Source organism: Aulonocara sp. 'chitande type north' Nkhata Bay, linkage group LG1 (assembly GCF_057382095.1).
Source record: "Aulonocara sp. 'chitande type north' Nkhata Bay isolate Kocher_YH1m ecotype deep benthic linkage group LG1, A_spYH_male_GT1.1, whole genome shotgun sequence".
Taxonomy (NCBI): Eukaryota; Metazoa; Chordata; class Actinopteri; order Cichliformes; family Cichlidae; genus Aulonocara; species Aulonocara sp. 'chitande type north' Nkhata Bay.
In genome coordinates this window covers 40471036-40485596 of record NC_141344.1, presented here as the reverse complement: position 1 = coordinate 40485596, position 14561 = coordinate 40471036, and the positions used below count along the sequence as shown (strand labels likewise).

General features: G+C 44.1%; 1 protein-coding gene across 8 annotated transcripts in view; it reads right to left on the bottom strand.

Moving 5' to 3' along the window:
• Positions 1-14561, bottom strand: part of herc1 (HECT and RLD domain containing E3 ubiquitin protein ligase family member 1) — a 94505-nt gene that overhangs the window by 31392 nt on the left and 48552 nt on the right. For 4 of the 8 annotated variants that reach the window (XM_086296126.1, XM_086296174.1, XM_086296163.1 and 1 more), the window contains exons 27-45: positions 12961-13176; positions 11021-11141; positions 10555-10792; positions 10302-10474; positions 9912-10067; positions 9721-9827; positions 9523-9633; positions 9275-9445; positions 7665-7904; positions 7467-7550; positions 6363-6922; positions 4910-5537; positions 4384-4657; positions 4077-4287; positions 3815-3981; positions 3501-3617; positions 2993-3248; positions 506-627; positions 179-405 (exon numbers count right to left, since the gene is read on the bottom strand). In XM_086296126.1, coding sequence (XP_086152252.1) covers positions 179-405; positions 506-627; positions 2993-3248; positions 3501-3617; positions 3815-3981; positions 4077-4287; positions 4384-4657; positions 4910-5537; positions 6363-6922; positions 7467-7550; positions 7665-7904; positions 9275-9445; positions 9523-9633; positions 9721-9827; positions 9912-10067; positions 10302-10474; positions 10555-10792; positions 11021-11141; positions 12961-13176 — 4179 coding nt within the window. The remainder of the gene's footprint in view (positions 1-178; positions 406-505; positions 628-2992; positions 3249-3500; positions 3618-3814; positions 3982-4076; positions 4288-4383; positions 4658-4909; positions 5538-6362; positions 6923-7466; positions 7551-7664; positions 7905-9274; positions 9446-9522; positions 9634-9720; positions 9828-9911; positions 10068-10301; positions 10475-10554; positions 10793-11020; positions 11142-12960; positions 13177-14561) is intronic. The other 4 variants (XM_086296134.1, XM_086296183.1, XM_086296154.1 and 1 more) reach the window with 3 other exon arrangements.

The window sequence follows — 14561 nt, the reverse complement described above, 5'->3', positions numbered from 1 at the left end:
GAATTTCATTAGTTGCATGATTTAAAGTTTCAGGGGCAAAGTCCTAATGCAGGAAGATTTCATGGGTAATGTTTAACCAAACAAATGGGTTTATTTCAACGTGCATGTAAGTTTACTCGACGCAATAAGTGATGAAGCGAAACCGCAGAACCGTGATGGCAGCTCTAAAGTCACACACCCATGTTGGCCAATCCAGTACCTCCGGGATCCACATTCCCAGAATGTCAGTGTCACTAGCGAGGTCTTGGCCAAACATGGCCTCCATGGTCTCCTCATCAAGGTCCATCTCCAGCTCTTCATCCAGGTTGAAGTCATAGAGTGCACCTGGGTCTTGTTGCTGCTGTAAGGACGAGACCTCCCGACGTGACTGGCTGTGGTGGGCCTGCACTGAGCGGTACAGTCCAGCTACAAAAGAATCAACGTTTCCCATGAGCTTCTGAGCGGAAGATAAACGTTCACTGTCTTGTAAAGAAAGGTAGGATATACACTTGTGAAATATTCTCACCAGCACGAGCCAGCAGTGTGCGTGCAGCCAGGTCAAAGCGGTGTTTCCTGCCCGCAGCAGAGCGGCCTCTGAGTGGGGCACTGCTGGATGCAGATGCATTGTCCTGCTCCAGACCTTCAGGACTAGAAGACAAAGTATACACACTTTAGAGTATTCATAGTCGCAGAGTAGCTGACATTTTGCAGAAAAAGAAACACACTCAATAAACACGTCATCTCATCTCGTGTCAGGGAAGTAGGCTGGGCACCTCTGTTCTGTGTTGGGGTGACTCTCAGTACTTTCCATTTCTCAACTGGGAGGGTTGTAAAAGCACCACAGACCTACATTCTCTAACTTCAGACACAGCAGAATTTTTTGTCGTCAGTTGAATTAAACAGTGAGTTTAAGTTTCAAACAAGAGAAAATGCATCTATGTGAGCGAGCTCTAAATACTTAGAGCAGCTTGGCCATAAATATCACGCTAAGTTTTAATGATTAAAAAAAAAAAACAACAACACTTGGGTGCAAAAATGTGAAATTACTTTGGATTTTCTCTCATCTACACAGGTTTAAAAGGAAACGTACTCCCTCAAATATATACATACACATTACTAATATTGGTTAGATGAGCCTTAGCAAGACCAGATGCTTTTGGTGACCATAGACAACTTTCTGACACGATTATAACTAGGGCTGCTCGATATAACGATATATATCGGATGATGATATGAAAACGTCTGTCGTGGTGTCTCAAAATAAACTGTTTACGGTAATATTTTGTCATCGTTCTGATGGACACTGTAGTGGCTGTATTCATTTCTTAAAGTTCTCTCTTTCTCTTCTATTTAATATAACCACACTACGGACGGACAAGCGCCTGTTTTTATGCGTTGTCATTAGCAACAACGACGGTAACAGCATCGCATGGCTCCGCCGTCCGTTTGATTATTTTCCGCATAAACCTTTCAAAATAAAGCTGAAGATCCTGTCGAGATTTTTCAAAATAAACTGAATTATGTGAAATAGCATGCAGAGTGTTTACGGACGAGAAGCTAAAAAGAGCCGTCAGGTGCTAAAAAATAAACCTTAGAACAGGCCGTGTATAAGTACTCACAAAGAAAATTGCGGCCGTTTCAACTTATGTAACACTCGACTCCAGCTACACGACGCCCAGCTGGAAACACTTCACGCAAGTTGAGTTGCTCGAGATTCACAGAATTTACAGAAAATGTAAAATTTTGTGATACATGTCGCTGTCGGGACATGAGACAATAAATGAGATTTTGGTCATATCGCACAGCCCTAATTATAATTGGATATTTGACGCTGTTCTTCACAGAACAGTTCATTTAATTGAATCGATTTCTCAGCCTCGCCCGTCGGGCTATATGATAACCCGACGGGCGGGGCTGAGATAGATTTTGGTCGCCCGACCGGAGATATCACTAGCTCCGGGACATCGGGCTAGCGATTTTGCGAGCCCTGTTTTGTGTTTTTTCACTTTAAATTGGTTTAAAAGGAAAAAGCTGAAAATTTAAATAGTTAAAAGTTGAAATGTGAATAGTTTTTTTATTATACGATTTATTTATTACATTTTATGTGGCGTGAATAAATAAAAGTATAGTTACGGTGGCCCCTACAGACAAAACACGTACAAACTCCAAAACACATACAAAACACAACAGAAGTGCTAGGGGGCAGTGTTGAGCTTTTGTTACTTAGTGGCTACACAAGCCAGGAAGTACCAACGACCGGATTTGGTGTGTGGTAGTAACAGGTAAATGAATTTTAAATTATTTGACTATATATGAATGCTTGTGTATAAATACACAAACAATACACACATGCTTTCAATTGTGTAATTTAAGTGATCTAGTAGCTCTGCTTTGGAAGTTCAGTTAAAGCTAGAAATGTGTTTTGGAGTTTGTACGTGTTTTGTCTCTAGGGGTCACCACATATATTTATATATAAACATATATAAATAAAACCACTTTCTTTTTTTACATTAGTAATTCCTTTTGTGCGTAATTTTATATTATTGTTAATAATAAATTAATTAAAGCAACAAAATAACCCGAAGAGCCGGTTGGGAGCCGAAAGAGCCGGTTCTCCAAAAAGAGCCAGAAATCCCATCAGTATTTCTTAGATCTTCACGGAGTTCCTTGGACTTTTCCATTTTTATATCGAAAGGGCGAAGCTATCAGTTGTCAATCATGATCAATAATAAGGAATGAATAGGCTACTAGTTAAAAGACTCAGTTGAATGTATGTTTGATCCTGTGTGGATTGGAGAAAATCCCAAATAAATTCAAATTTGTGGACCCAGTTTTTTTTAATTCATTAAAGACGCCTGGAATAAGAGCAGTTACTGTGACATACATGTCCATGATGAGTGTATGTAAACTTCTAACCACAACTTTTAAACATTACTTATCCTACTACTACTCTACTTAATTACTGTTGTAATTAAAATGCAACACGCTGCGAGCAATGAGCATCCTGTTGTACCTTTCGCTGAAACCTTCCTCCACTTCGGAAGTGTCTGCGCTGGCTATGACCCCGGGAGAGCACAGATATGAGTTTTTATCCAGAGACTTGGCTCCAGTGATTGCTGTGGCACCAGGACAGGACGAGTCGGGGGCTTCACCGCTGACACCGCCGCCTCTGGCGTGGGGCTCATCGTGCTCATCCTCCGTTCCTGGATGTTCGATCATCCACATGGCTAGCACGGTGATGTTCTGAGCATCTACCTCTCCTCGAGCACCTGGGATAAAAACATATAACAGGTCGACTATTTGTAGGGGAAATCTTGTTATGCCACGTCACAGACACGTAATGACGCACAGAAGCTTTGTTACACAGGATGAATTGGTAGGGAGCATTCTGAGAACATTCAAGATTTTAGGTAGAAAAAATAAGTCAACATCTTGATTATTCCTGGAATATAATCTTTTTACCCTGACTTCATGTATTTGTAAATGGACAACAATGGGCCGGTTACTGCAGATAGACTGACCAGTGGCTTCCAGAGCTTTAGTGATCTGGCGCAGGGAGAAGCCCATCTCCAACAGAGGCACAGCAATCGCAGGTGGAGGGGGAGACGTGGACAGTCTGCTGCTGGGGTCCGACAGGGCTGAAGGAAACAACAATGACATCATCATCATCGGGGTCAGGCGGCTGAATACAGTATCAAAAGATGAAAAAAGTAAAACGGAATTATATTAAAATATCTGTTTGTGTTTTCTATTTTTTCAACTTTTCCATAATGGATAAGGTCCAAGCTTTCCACAGGCCAACCAAAGAATACTCCTTGCAGTTTGGCATACTTACAGGTACCTGTTCTGTTCTGTGGTCTGGAGGGCTGGGAGTCCGGAGAGGTGAGGCTCTGTCTGCGGCCAACCTCGTCTGACGGAGAGGTCGGTAGGGATGACACTGGAGGAGTCTGGGCTCGACGTGTCGGAACAAGAGTGGTGGTGGGGTAACTGGAGAACATTTGCCTGCAGGTGGATTCAAATAATCATCTGGCTTTAATCCCACACGGAAACAAGGCTACTCGTTAGCACTAGCTAAATAACAATATGTGCCATCTGACCTCAGGAGGCTGAGAGGCATGACTCCTGGAGACTCCGAGGCAGGGACGGTCTCTGTATCAGTGACAGGTGTGGTAGCCGTGGTAGTGTCCTCCAGTGAGGAGCTCATAAAGGAGGTGGTGCTGGAAGCTGACGGACTGGTGGTGACGGGGGTTTGTGCCAACTGTTCCCCCTCTGTAACTTCCCCCTCACCTTCAGGTTCACTTCTCACACCTGTGAAAGAGATAAAAAAATGATCATTTGTAGCTTTATTCTATGTGGCTTGATTATAAACTGGACTCTGAACTGAAACTATCTGCATGTTCTCACCAGCCTTTGCTTTCCCACCACTAGGCTCCTCCAACAACCCATTTACAACCAGCTTGTAGATCATAGCCTGCGCCCTCTCCAGGTCTGCCAGTCCCAGGGCTCGCTTGATGGGGGAGCGCATTACTGCCCGCTTCACCATGTGACGCATGAGGAACTGCAGAGCTGCCCGCATCTCCACCTCGTCCTGGTATACTGGTGAGGTGGCAGCTGGGTTTCCACTGGTGCAGGTGTTCAGATCAGCGTTGTGCCCACTGGGGGTTGCTTCTGGTAACACCTGGAGGTCAGGACAGAACTGGTGGTTAGAAATCTCGTAATATTTAACTGAGATCTGTTTTTGATTTCACCAACTTCAGACAATGTATTTACATATGTACTTAACATACTTTACACATGGTGCAAACAACCAGAAACGTTCACATTTCTGTAGAAGTCAAAGATTTCCTGTAAGAATTCCTATGAACTGCACAGCACGCCAAGTGCATGGACTGCTACAGCTTAAGTAAACGTACTCGGCAGGCTTCTTTACCTTTGGTATGAGGAGCAGCTCAGCATACTTGCTGCAGCTCAGCAGCGCGCTGAGGGTCTTCATAGCTCCCAGGTAGAGGTAGGACAGCTGCACAGCATGGATCTCTGACTGAGTGGTGATGGAGGAAGGAGAGGGCTCGTGACTGCGGCAGCCATGATCATGGCCTTTCTTCCTGTTCCCATCAGCAGGAGCAGGAGCAGTGAAAAGGGTTTCATTCGCACCTACCCCGCCCCCAGCCACAGAGGAGATCTCACTCTCTGACTTTGAGTTGGGCGCCACGTGTGCTTTCACCTCATCGAGGCTGTGGGACACTCGTAGGTCAGAGGTTGTGGCAGCCGAAGGGGCTCCAACGTTATCTTTTGAGTCGTTACGGTTGTGCCCTTCGCCGTCGGTTTTCTCCTCGCCGCCGGTCGGCTCGTGCCCAGTAGAGGGTGTGTTGCGGTGCTTCTTCTCGTGGCGTCGGGCGCTGAGCTTTGTTGTAGTATCCTCGTGAATGCTGGTAAGGTAGGTGAGGTCCAACAACAAGGAGGCAGTGAGGCCACGGAAACGGGCCACATCAAAGGGCAAAGGCTCGCACGGGTCCAGGTTGTACAATGGAGTGTCACTAGGTGACCAGAAAGTTGGGAAGCTTTAATAGAAGGGAGTGGAGAGTGAAAAGAGACAAGGGAAGGAAACACAAAGTGAGGGAAAGGGTAGGAGAGAAAAGGCACAGCATGCGAGACAAATAAAAAGGTGCATTATGTGGGTATCACACGTGACCATCCCAGAAGAATGTATGGACGATGAGTCAAAAGCCGAAGTCAAGATGTGAAAGAGTAAAACGGAGCAAAGGAAAACAGAGGGTGACATGATGATTTCAAAGGAGGACACGGCAGAAAACATGAAGACACATCCAGAAATCACATCCAGCTCCATCTGTGATGTCGACACGTTCCAGTAGACACGTGTTCTTCAGCAACACGAACACGTGTCTAGAGGACAGCTCGTTTCACATGCCGTGCAAAGTGATGTTACTCTTTTTTAACCCCTGAAGTCATTATTCCAGAGAAACAGAACAACGGTTGCAGTCTAAGCCTTAACCTCCTAAGACCCGAACTCTTTCATGGCATACATTCTTAACTTCTTCTGCTATTTGGGCTGTTTGGGACCTGATGAATGTAAAATCTTGCTCTCTAAGCGCCTGATATCCACATATGAGGGCATTCGTTTTGCATTTCGATAGAACGGTGGCAGTGTAACGTCCTCGTAAGTGGATATCAGGCCCTTGTAGAGCAATATTTAGTATTGTGGTCTAGACAACCCAAAATGTGATGTCCACATATGTGGATGCCAGGTCCTAGGGGGTAGAAGTCACTCAGCACTTTGTCTTACGTCTTTAGTATGTCCTAAACATATATGCTTTACATTTAATAAGAATAAGCCAGTAAACAGCAGAAAACTTTTCATTCGATACCTGATAGTGACCTCGGCTTCATCCCACTGCACCTTAGCTGAGGTACTGCCTTCCTTCGTCACACCCAGCAGAGTAGCATGCCTCCCGGTCTGTTTGTGCACACATCTGCCTCCGACCCGAAGTCCTGCGTCCGCCCCCCCGATCACTGCCAGGACAGGCCACACCTCTGTGCAGAGGGTTCTCAAGTGGTGCTCCGACAGTTCCCCCAAGCCGTGCTGCCGTCCGTGGCGACCTTTCTCCTCATCTGTCCGTGTGGGCGTCTCCTGGCTTTCTCTCTGAGTGTCGTGCTCCTCGCGGCTCTGCACCGAGCGGCTCTTTTTCAGCCTCTGTCCTAGGCCGCCGCCAGAAGCGCCAGCTGACTCTCTAAAGCACAGTTTGATTTTGTGAAGTCGTTCAATCATAGTCTTGTTTATGCGAGGGGTCCAGTGGTCAGTGCGATGTAGGATGCGGATCAGCTGTATGGTGGCTTCAGCCAGCACTGTGGCCACAGGGCTGCAGACAGGATCCCCAGGTAAGAGGTCTCGCGGTGTTCCCCTCATTTGCATGTCACATATCTTAACCTAGAGACCGAAGATAAAGACAAAACATATACAGTAACTAACATATACTCAGAAACAGATTCTTTGAGGTGATTTCAGGTGTTTTAAGTGTTTAATCAACGGTTGTTAGATGAATGTAGATACAAACAAGTGTCTGAGTAGTCAAAAATCCATAATGTAAATTTGACTATTCGCAAATCAACAATTCTCTTTTTGGGTCTCTCACAAAGATCCAAAGCTGACAGACCTCATCAATAAAAGATTTCATTTCATGTCGATGACATGTGCTAATTACTTGTGATTGGTGGACAATATTAGCCTACATGCAGGCACATGAAACAGCGTCATGTGTCACATTAGTTTTGCACTGCACGATAAAAAGATCTAACGACTTTAAAACTGTTTATTTACTGTTTAATTACTTTTTATAGTGAAGATGAAAACACACATTACAACATGTGAAATGACTTCACAGATATCTTAAATGAATATTTCCATTAATTAATTCAACACTCAGCCTCAAAGAGTGAATGTTCAAAAGGACGGACTCAGTCCAGCCACCTACCTTCTCTCCTGGATTACTGCTGTAGAACATCACACAGGGATAGAGCTCCGTGGCATCCACGTCCTCAAAGGCCAACTTGGGCTCCTTTGGAATCAAACGTTGATAGTTAGAGAAAGAACTATTGATTTCTAACAGGAGTCTAACTAAAGTCTTTTCACTTGCACGAATAACTGACTGCTCTCCTTTTTCACCCCTCACCTCTCCGTTCTTGCCAAAGGAGACCGTTCTTGCTTCCATATCCAGAACGCAGGTGATGAAATCTCCCTGAGTAAAGCTGCTAAGCGTCAGCGTTTGCTCCCCGTTATGATAGAGGTTTCCGCTATACGCTCGGTACAGCCACATATCCGATGTGGTGCGATGGTTGAAGTCGTGCACGGGCCATCGTGACACACCCACGCATGTCCCCTCGTTGCCTCGATTCTCCTTCACAATGTAGAACTACGGGTGACAACAAACAAACTCTGAAACATGTAGGGAGCAAAATAAAAACAAAGGCCACCTCTCCCACCTCTGTGTTACTGATATTTAAAAACAAACCTATGCTTTATTATTATATAAGGAAATCGAGCAGAAAAATTGACTAAAAACAATATTAATCTTCTTTTTTGAGTGTTCTCCAACCAGTGTTGGGGAGTGTTGGGTCTGCGCCTCAGCAGACCCGCTGGTTCAGAGACTTATTCCCGTTAACGAAGCAAGACGAACAGCTCGACCAGTTCTTCACACGCTAGCTTCCCTGCAGCCTTTTATTTCTGTGACACACAGTTTACACAAACAGTTACTTTGTTGAAATAAGTGGATTACACGGCGGTCTCTTCCTGTTTCATATGTTAGGCTATGGCCTCTCTGTTTTTGGTGATTCCACGCCGGTGGAAACCCAAACAAACACGCAATAAGAGGATCTAATTCCTGTGTCTCGATCTCACTGCCCATGTCACCTCTACTTGCGGCCGCATAATGACGTGAAGAAATGTTTTTAAAAATTATTGTTCAATAAATGATTAAATATGAAGGCAATAAGAGAGTGTTACAGGCATCGCCCTAAAGCATGCAGCCTGATGGGCAGTGTAGTCCGTGCTGCAGGGAGAATGGACGGCCATACCTGTGATGTGTCTGTGAGCGAGGAGGGAGAAAAAGGAAAAGTAGGAGCTGTCACCGAGCAGAAACGGGAGCTGGAAGCATGTAAATATAATAATAACCACTGCAGCCTGACGAGCCCAGCTGTAAGTAAGCTGTTAAGACTCGACTGCACACTGTGTTCCTGTTTTCCTCCGAAACAATAAGTTCTGTTGCAGCAGCCTTTCAACGCCTCTCTCTGTCTCCCACTAGCAAAGTTGACCCAGACAACAAAGTAAAGCTAGTTTTCAGCTAAGAGCCCGACACGAACCCGACGTATCAGCCAGAGGTCCCTTTACTACGGTTCGGAGCCGCGGACCTGTTTTATATACGCGAGGAATAGTTTTCTATATGAGATCGCTGCAAAAAGTGCAGCCTTACCTAATGTCCACCTACTGTTACTCATTTATATGAAGGTTTAAACATCTAGTTGGTGTTGGTGTGGAGAGTAGCCTTCAGTAATAGTAATAAATCACACAGCAGTAGTGCATTCATGTAGTTGTAAAAAGCATGATAATATATTAAGTAATCCAAAGTATTCAGAATACATTACTCTCATTGAGTAACGTAATGGAATACGTTACAAAATACATTTTGGGGCATGTAATCTGTAATCTGTAGTGGAATACATTTTAAAAGTAACCTTCCCAACACTGCCTCCAAGTAATAATGAGCCAATGAGAAAAATACTGTACCTTCCACTGGTAGCATCCAGAGGAGATGCCAGTCGAGGCCAGGCCGTAGCCTTTACCCCCGCTGCCGTGTGTCAGCCCCTGACTGTTTTCCACTACACAACACTGAGCCTTTTCTGGGTCAAAGGAAATTTCCTGAATGGGAAGGTTCTCATCTTCCTCCTCTGTATCTCCCTGTGAATTCAAGCAGCTGTCAGCTACATAAACAAATAAAGATAAAGATACATCCACAGCTAGGTGATCCTGCACACCTGTAGTTTAAGCTCCTGAACTTTTTCTTTAATCTGGATCGAGTGTTTGGTTTGAGCAATGGGACCTTCCCACATGCAGTCAGACAGCAGGGAGAAGAGCCGTTCAATGACCTAGAGGACAAGAAAATATTAAAGCTGGCGGACTGACGACAGTCATGTAGGGCAAACTGAGGACTTGCACAGAGAAACTATTAGCACCTGTGTCATTTGGTCATCTTCCATGCTAGCCTCGCAGGCAGGCAGGACAGCCTCCAAAACATGAAGAGCCAGGAGCCGAGTTCTCAAGTTTCCCACCAGAGGAACACCTACATTTAATAACCAGAGGAAACGTCATTTTCACTTATGTTTATATTTGAGAAAGCACCATACACGATAGTAGCTTCTCGTACCTGAGCAGCACTTCTGCGCTGCAATGTTCAGCAGCACCTCAGTCCATTTGGGGGATGCCATCTTGGACTGGATGGCCTTGGAGGACACCACCCTCCTTAGGAAGACCAAGAAGTCACCGAGGTGCAGTTCGGCTGTATGCTGTTTGCGCAGCAACGCTGAAAATCAACAAAATTGCAATAAGTATAATAACAGGTTGCACTTATACAAACACAAAAACGGACTTTCTTTGAAGCAAATACTGTTCACACCACATCTTCTAAACCTCATGCAAAAGTGCATCACTCATGTGAGTGTTGCTAAGTCAATGACTTATACATCTCAAGATTTAAAGAAAATAAACAAGCTTTAAACAAACACAGAGATGTAATGACAACAAACGCGAGTTTCACCTCTGAAGTCTTTCCTTTCAGAGTCGGCGCTGTCCTCATGTTTGCCATCTTCCTGCTCTTTTCCAGCATGAAGGAGACTAACTCCTGCCTGAGATAACAGGTTTTTCAGCTGACTGCAAAGCAGGTCCAGCAGTGACTGGACAACCTTGGGACTCAATTTGTCTGCATATGTTCTGCAAACACAAGGAAAGACACTGGTGTTGCACTGCTTCTGATTTACCAATTCCTCTACTGCACCTTGTTGAGCGCTTACCCCGTGCTGATGGCGAGTATTTGCAGCAGCCGTGTGGAGGCCACCTTCAGGGCAGTGCTGAGCTGAGACACGCCAGGTTTTTGCAGGAGCTGGAGGGGCTGCCCCAGCATGGTCTCCGTCCCGCAGAGCTGGGACAGCACATTGAGCAGCCCACTGGAGATGGCCAGAGACACATCCACTGGCTGGTAGCGAACGCTCAATGCAAACACAGTCACCAGCAGGAGGCGCTGCTGAGCTTCTACGGTGACAAATGAAAAGATCAAAGAAAGGGGTCACAGGCTGGGCCTTGTGTTTTAGAGGTTTAGAGTAAGGCCGTTAAGTTCTCTTTTCAAAACACGATTGGAGACATAACTTCACATCTACCTGCAGGTGACGCTATCGCCTGAAAGTTCTAATAAGCTTTCATAAATGTAAGCAGTACAGCTGTGAACACTCCTCAGTTCTATACAGCAGCACTCTGGATTACCTATGTGGTGCTTGTTTGCCTGAAGTGCTCTTTCCAGTGTGACAGACAGTTGCTGGTAAATCTTATGGACAGCCGTCTGGATTTCCATTTGGAGGCTCCTCTTTGCTGCTTTTACACCATCCTGTCAAAAACAAACGCACAGCCACACAAAGACAGAGTTCAAAACAACAAATCAGTCAGTCCTTTACACATACACTGAAGGTGAAAATACTGATGCACCTCTTCCTGTCAAACAAATACAGAGATCCTATATTGAGGATACAGCGCATCACAATGAACCGGTAAACTCCTTTTGTACTGCAGGCAGCCCACTCTGAGTTTATGTGCCAGTGTACAGAACTTAATCCCTGAAATATTTTATATAAAAAAAATAAGAACAGAAGGAAATCTCACCACTACCACTCACCCGTCAATATGTGTCTTATATGAGTGGACGAGTCAATGAATTCACTTCTATCCAATGACAGCATTACTAAAGTGAGTTTAGGATATCCTAAACTTTTCTGCTGGTAACCGCTGCTGTTTTTACCACTGTTAGCTGCTGTTAACTGATGGTATTGAAACTGAATTTGAAGGTGATTTAGCATTGTTGGACTCAAACGCTCGGTAAATAAATCCTCATACAATGTGAGAATACAATCAGACTCTTCATCAGAAACAAAATGTGACTTTTAGGCCTTGAGCCTAACGTTAGCTGGCATACTGTTAGCGTAGAGGCATGCTAATTGTCAGCTGTCCAGAGGCAAGATGGTTGCATGTCTAATCAGCAGACAAAGAGCAACTGCAACAATGTTGTGAATAAATAAGTGAGTTTATGGAGTTTCGTGTGTTAGAGCCCTGACCTCAGCTCAGCAGATGATGAAGTATCCATGTACAAATATTAAATGGTCATATATAGTTTAAAAGTGATCTTAAAAATATATAGTTTAAAAGTATTAGTGATCTTTAAATGAAAAGTATGTGGCTGGTCTCTTGAGACAGACACCCTCTCTATTTTTGATCAAACTTGTAGGCATGGCTGGATCAGGTCACCCTAAATCAGTCCTTAGATATGGTGCTATAGAAAGGCTCAGGCTGCTATTTCTCCACGTCCTTCAGTTTATGTGTTTATGTGCCACAACTGAATGCTAGATTTTGTCTGGTCACTTTTGGAGTTGCATTGCTGTGGAGGTAATTAATATCAACTCCAGAAGAGTCAATTCTTCAATTTGGGCTTAATTAATAATATTTTAATAATTAATATATTAGTATAATATTGACTGACATACTGGTCAATATTAGGTTTTTGTCAATACATTGGTATCTGCATTTATACTGGCCAGTAAATGAAAATGTAAAAACGTAAATAAGACACACGACAGAGGCAACTTGTTATGAAGAGAAAACAAGATTAAAAAACGTCATTGTCACGTTTGTTTTAGTAAGAACTCATAAATAGCTTCATATAACAAATTTTAGTGAAATCAGTTTGTCAATGATGTCAGCTGATACATTGTGTTTTTAAAACACCAGAAATCCACACAGTGCCTGGAGGAACGCAGAGCAAACAAAGGGACAAACTCAAACCCCGAACAGATAACCCTGCAGATCAGAACCACATTCTGAGCATTAGCAGAGCGAGCGGGACTTCCTGGTGGTTCCAACACCCAAATGAACCAGTGATGTATTTTGATGATGATCGTTATTAACAATAATTACTTTTGCAAACCTGGATCTATGTTGCCATCAAGAAAGGACAGCAAAGTTGAATCATTTCATTGGCTGGCCCGCTACGTTACTACTGTGACACCTATTACATACTTGAATTTTTTAACACGCCAAATATCCTGTAAAGACATTAAGATGCAAATCTATGAGATAACAGATAATGCCTATCATCTCACAAATTGTCCAGACACTCGCAATTCGAGGTATTCTTCATCCTGTGATGAGAGCCATACCTGGTAATGATGCAGCTGCACGTTCTCTCTCTTCAGCACTCCAGTTCCCACAGTGCCAAGGCCAAAACAGCCAGCCAGGAACTGCAACCTGACAGAGGTGAGCAGTGAAGAGGACTGGAAGACTGCGCTGGATCGATCTGCATTGTTCAGTTGGCTGCCCTTCTCTTCCATGCCTGAGATCAACACCACGATCTGGTGGAGTGCTTCCAAACGCAGCTGGACACAGAACACATCCAACACTCAAATGAATATTCTGAATACTGACTGATAAGATAGACGTAATTAGCATCAGTAACACTGGTTTGTGAAGCCCTGTTACTAGGCCTGGAGCTGTAGATGTTTTTAGCCAATAAGTATAGCCTAAATAAGTCTTTACAAGGAAGCTGTGTTTGAGTGGGTACGGCAAGCCAGGAGGTAGAGCAACTGGGAGGTCGGTGGATCAATTCCCGGCTACTCTAGAGCAGCGTTTCCCAACCACTGTGCTGCGTTCCACCTGATTATTACTCGAAGCGATCGGTGTGAGTAACGGCCAGAACAATTACATTGTCTTCCACTAGAGGAGAGTACAACTACCTGCTCTAATTAAATGGGTTGCCAAATGCCAGTAAAACAGGAGAAGACGAAGAAGAAATTACATAATAGTCACGTAATAGCAATAGATAAATATCTGAAGAGAAAAAGTAGTCAGCCTGATCTGGTTCCTGGAGAAAATGCTGACCCAGATGAAGGCCTTAGGATGAGCAGTGGTCAGAAGAAAGCACAAAAGGTCTACTGGGGACAAACCGAGCCAGTTTCGCTACGCATGGTGCTCAGGGGAAAATGATCAATATGCTTTTTGTGACATTGTTGTTTAATGGTGTGCCGTGTGATTTTTTTAATGTGAAATATGTGCCGTGGCTCCAAATGGTTGGGAAACACTGCTCTAGCATGTTAGGCAACAGACTGAATCCAGAATGGATCCATTGAGCACAAATGTTAAACAACGTGCTTGTTCATAGCATAGTGTTTACTGAGGTCATGGCCGAGGGCTGTTTCCTCATAGAATTCTATAAGCCCAATAAGTCCTTTCAAAACCATGTTTTATCTACTAAAAACATGCAAACCACTCTTCAAACCTGGAAGGCACCAAACCACTACTGCACATGCTCTATATGACTTGCACAAATTCCCCCTTTCGCTACAAATAGATTCCAAATTTGTGAGAAACACAGATTTGTCCAAACAATGTCTGAAGACCAACTCCTGAGACGTGTGGTGCAGAACTATAGTTTTAATATTTCTTAAGTGCAAAAATCATGGTATTGTAGATGTCAATTTTTCAAGGTACATGGATGGAGTCTTCCTTCAAGCTGCAGTTTGACTGTTTACTGGGTAAAATGTTTTCACTGGAAGCCCGTTTCCGCCACTAAATAAAAACAAAACAGCTAGTATCCATAACTCGAAATTTCGAGTTAGCTCTGCCAATCAAAAATATACGTGAATGAGGTCGCTTTCTTGTTACCCGGAAGCTTATGGCGCAGAGGAACGCGCACTCAAAAACGGATCCCAACAAATTGGCGCTTTCGCGAGTACGTTTGCTGATAGTAACACCATGTGATTCA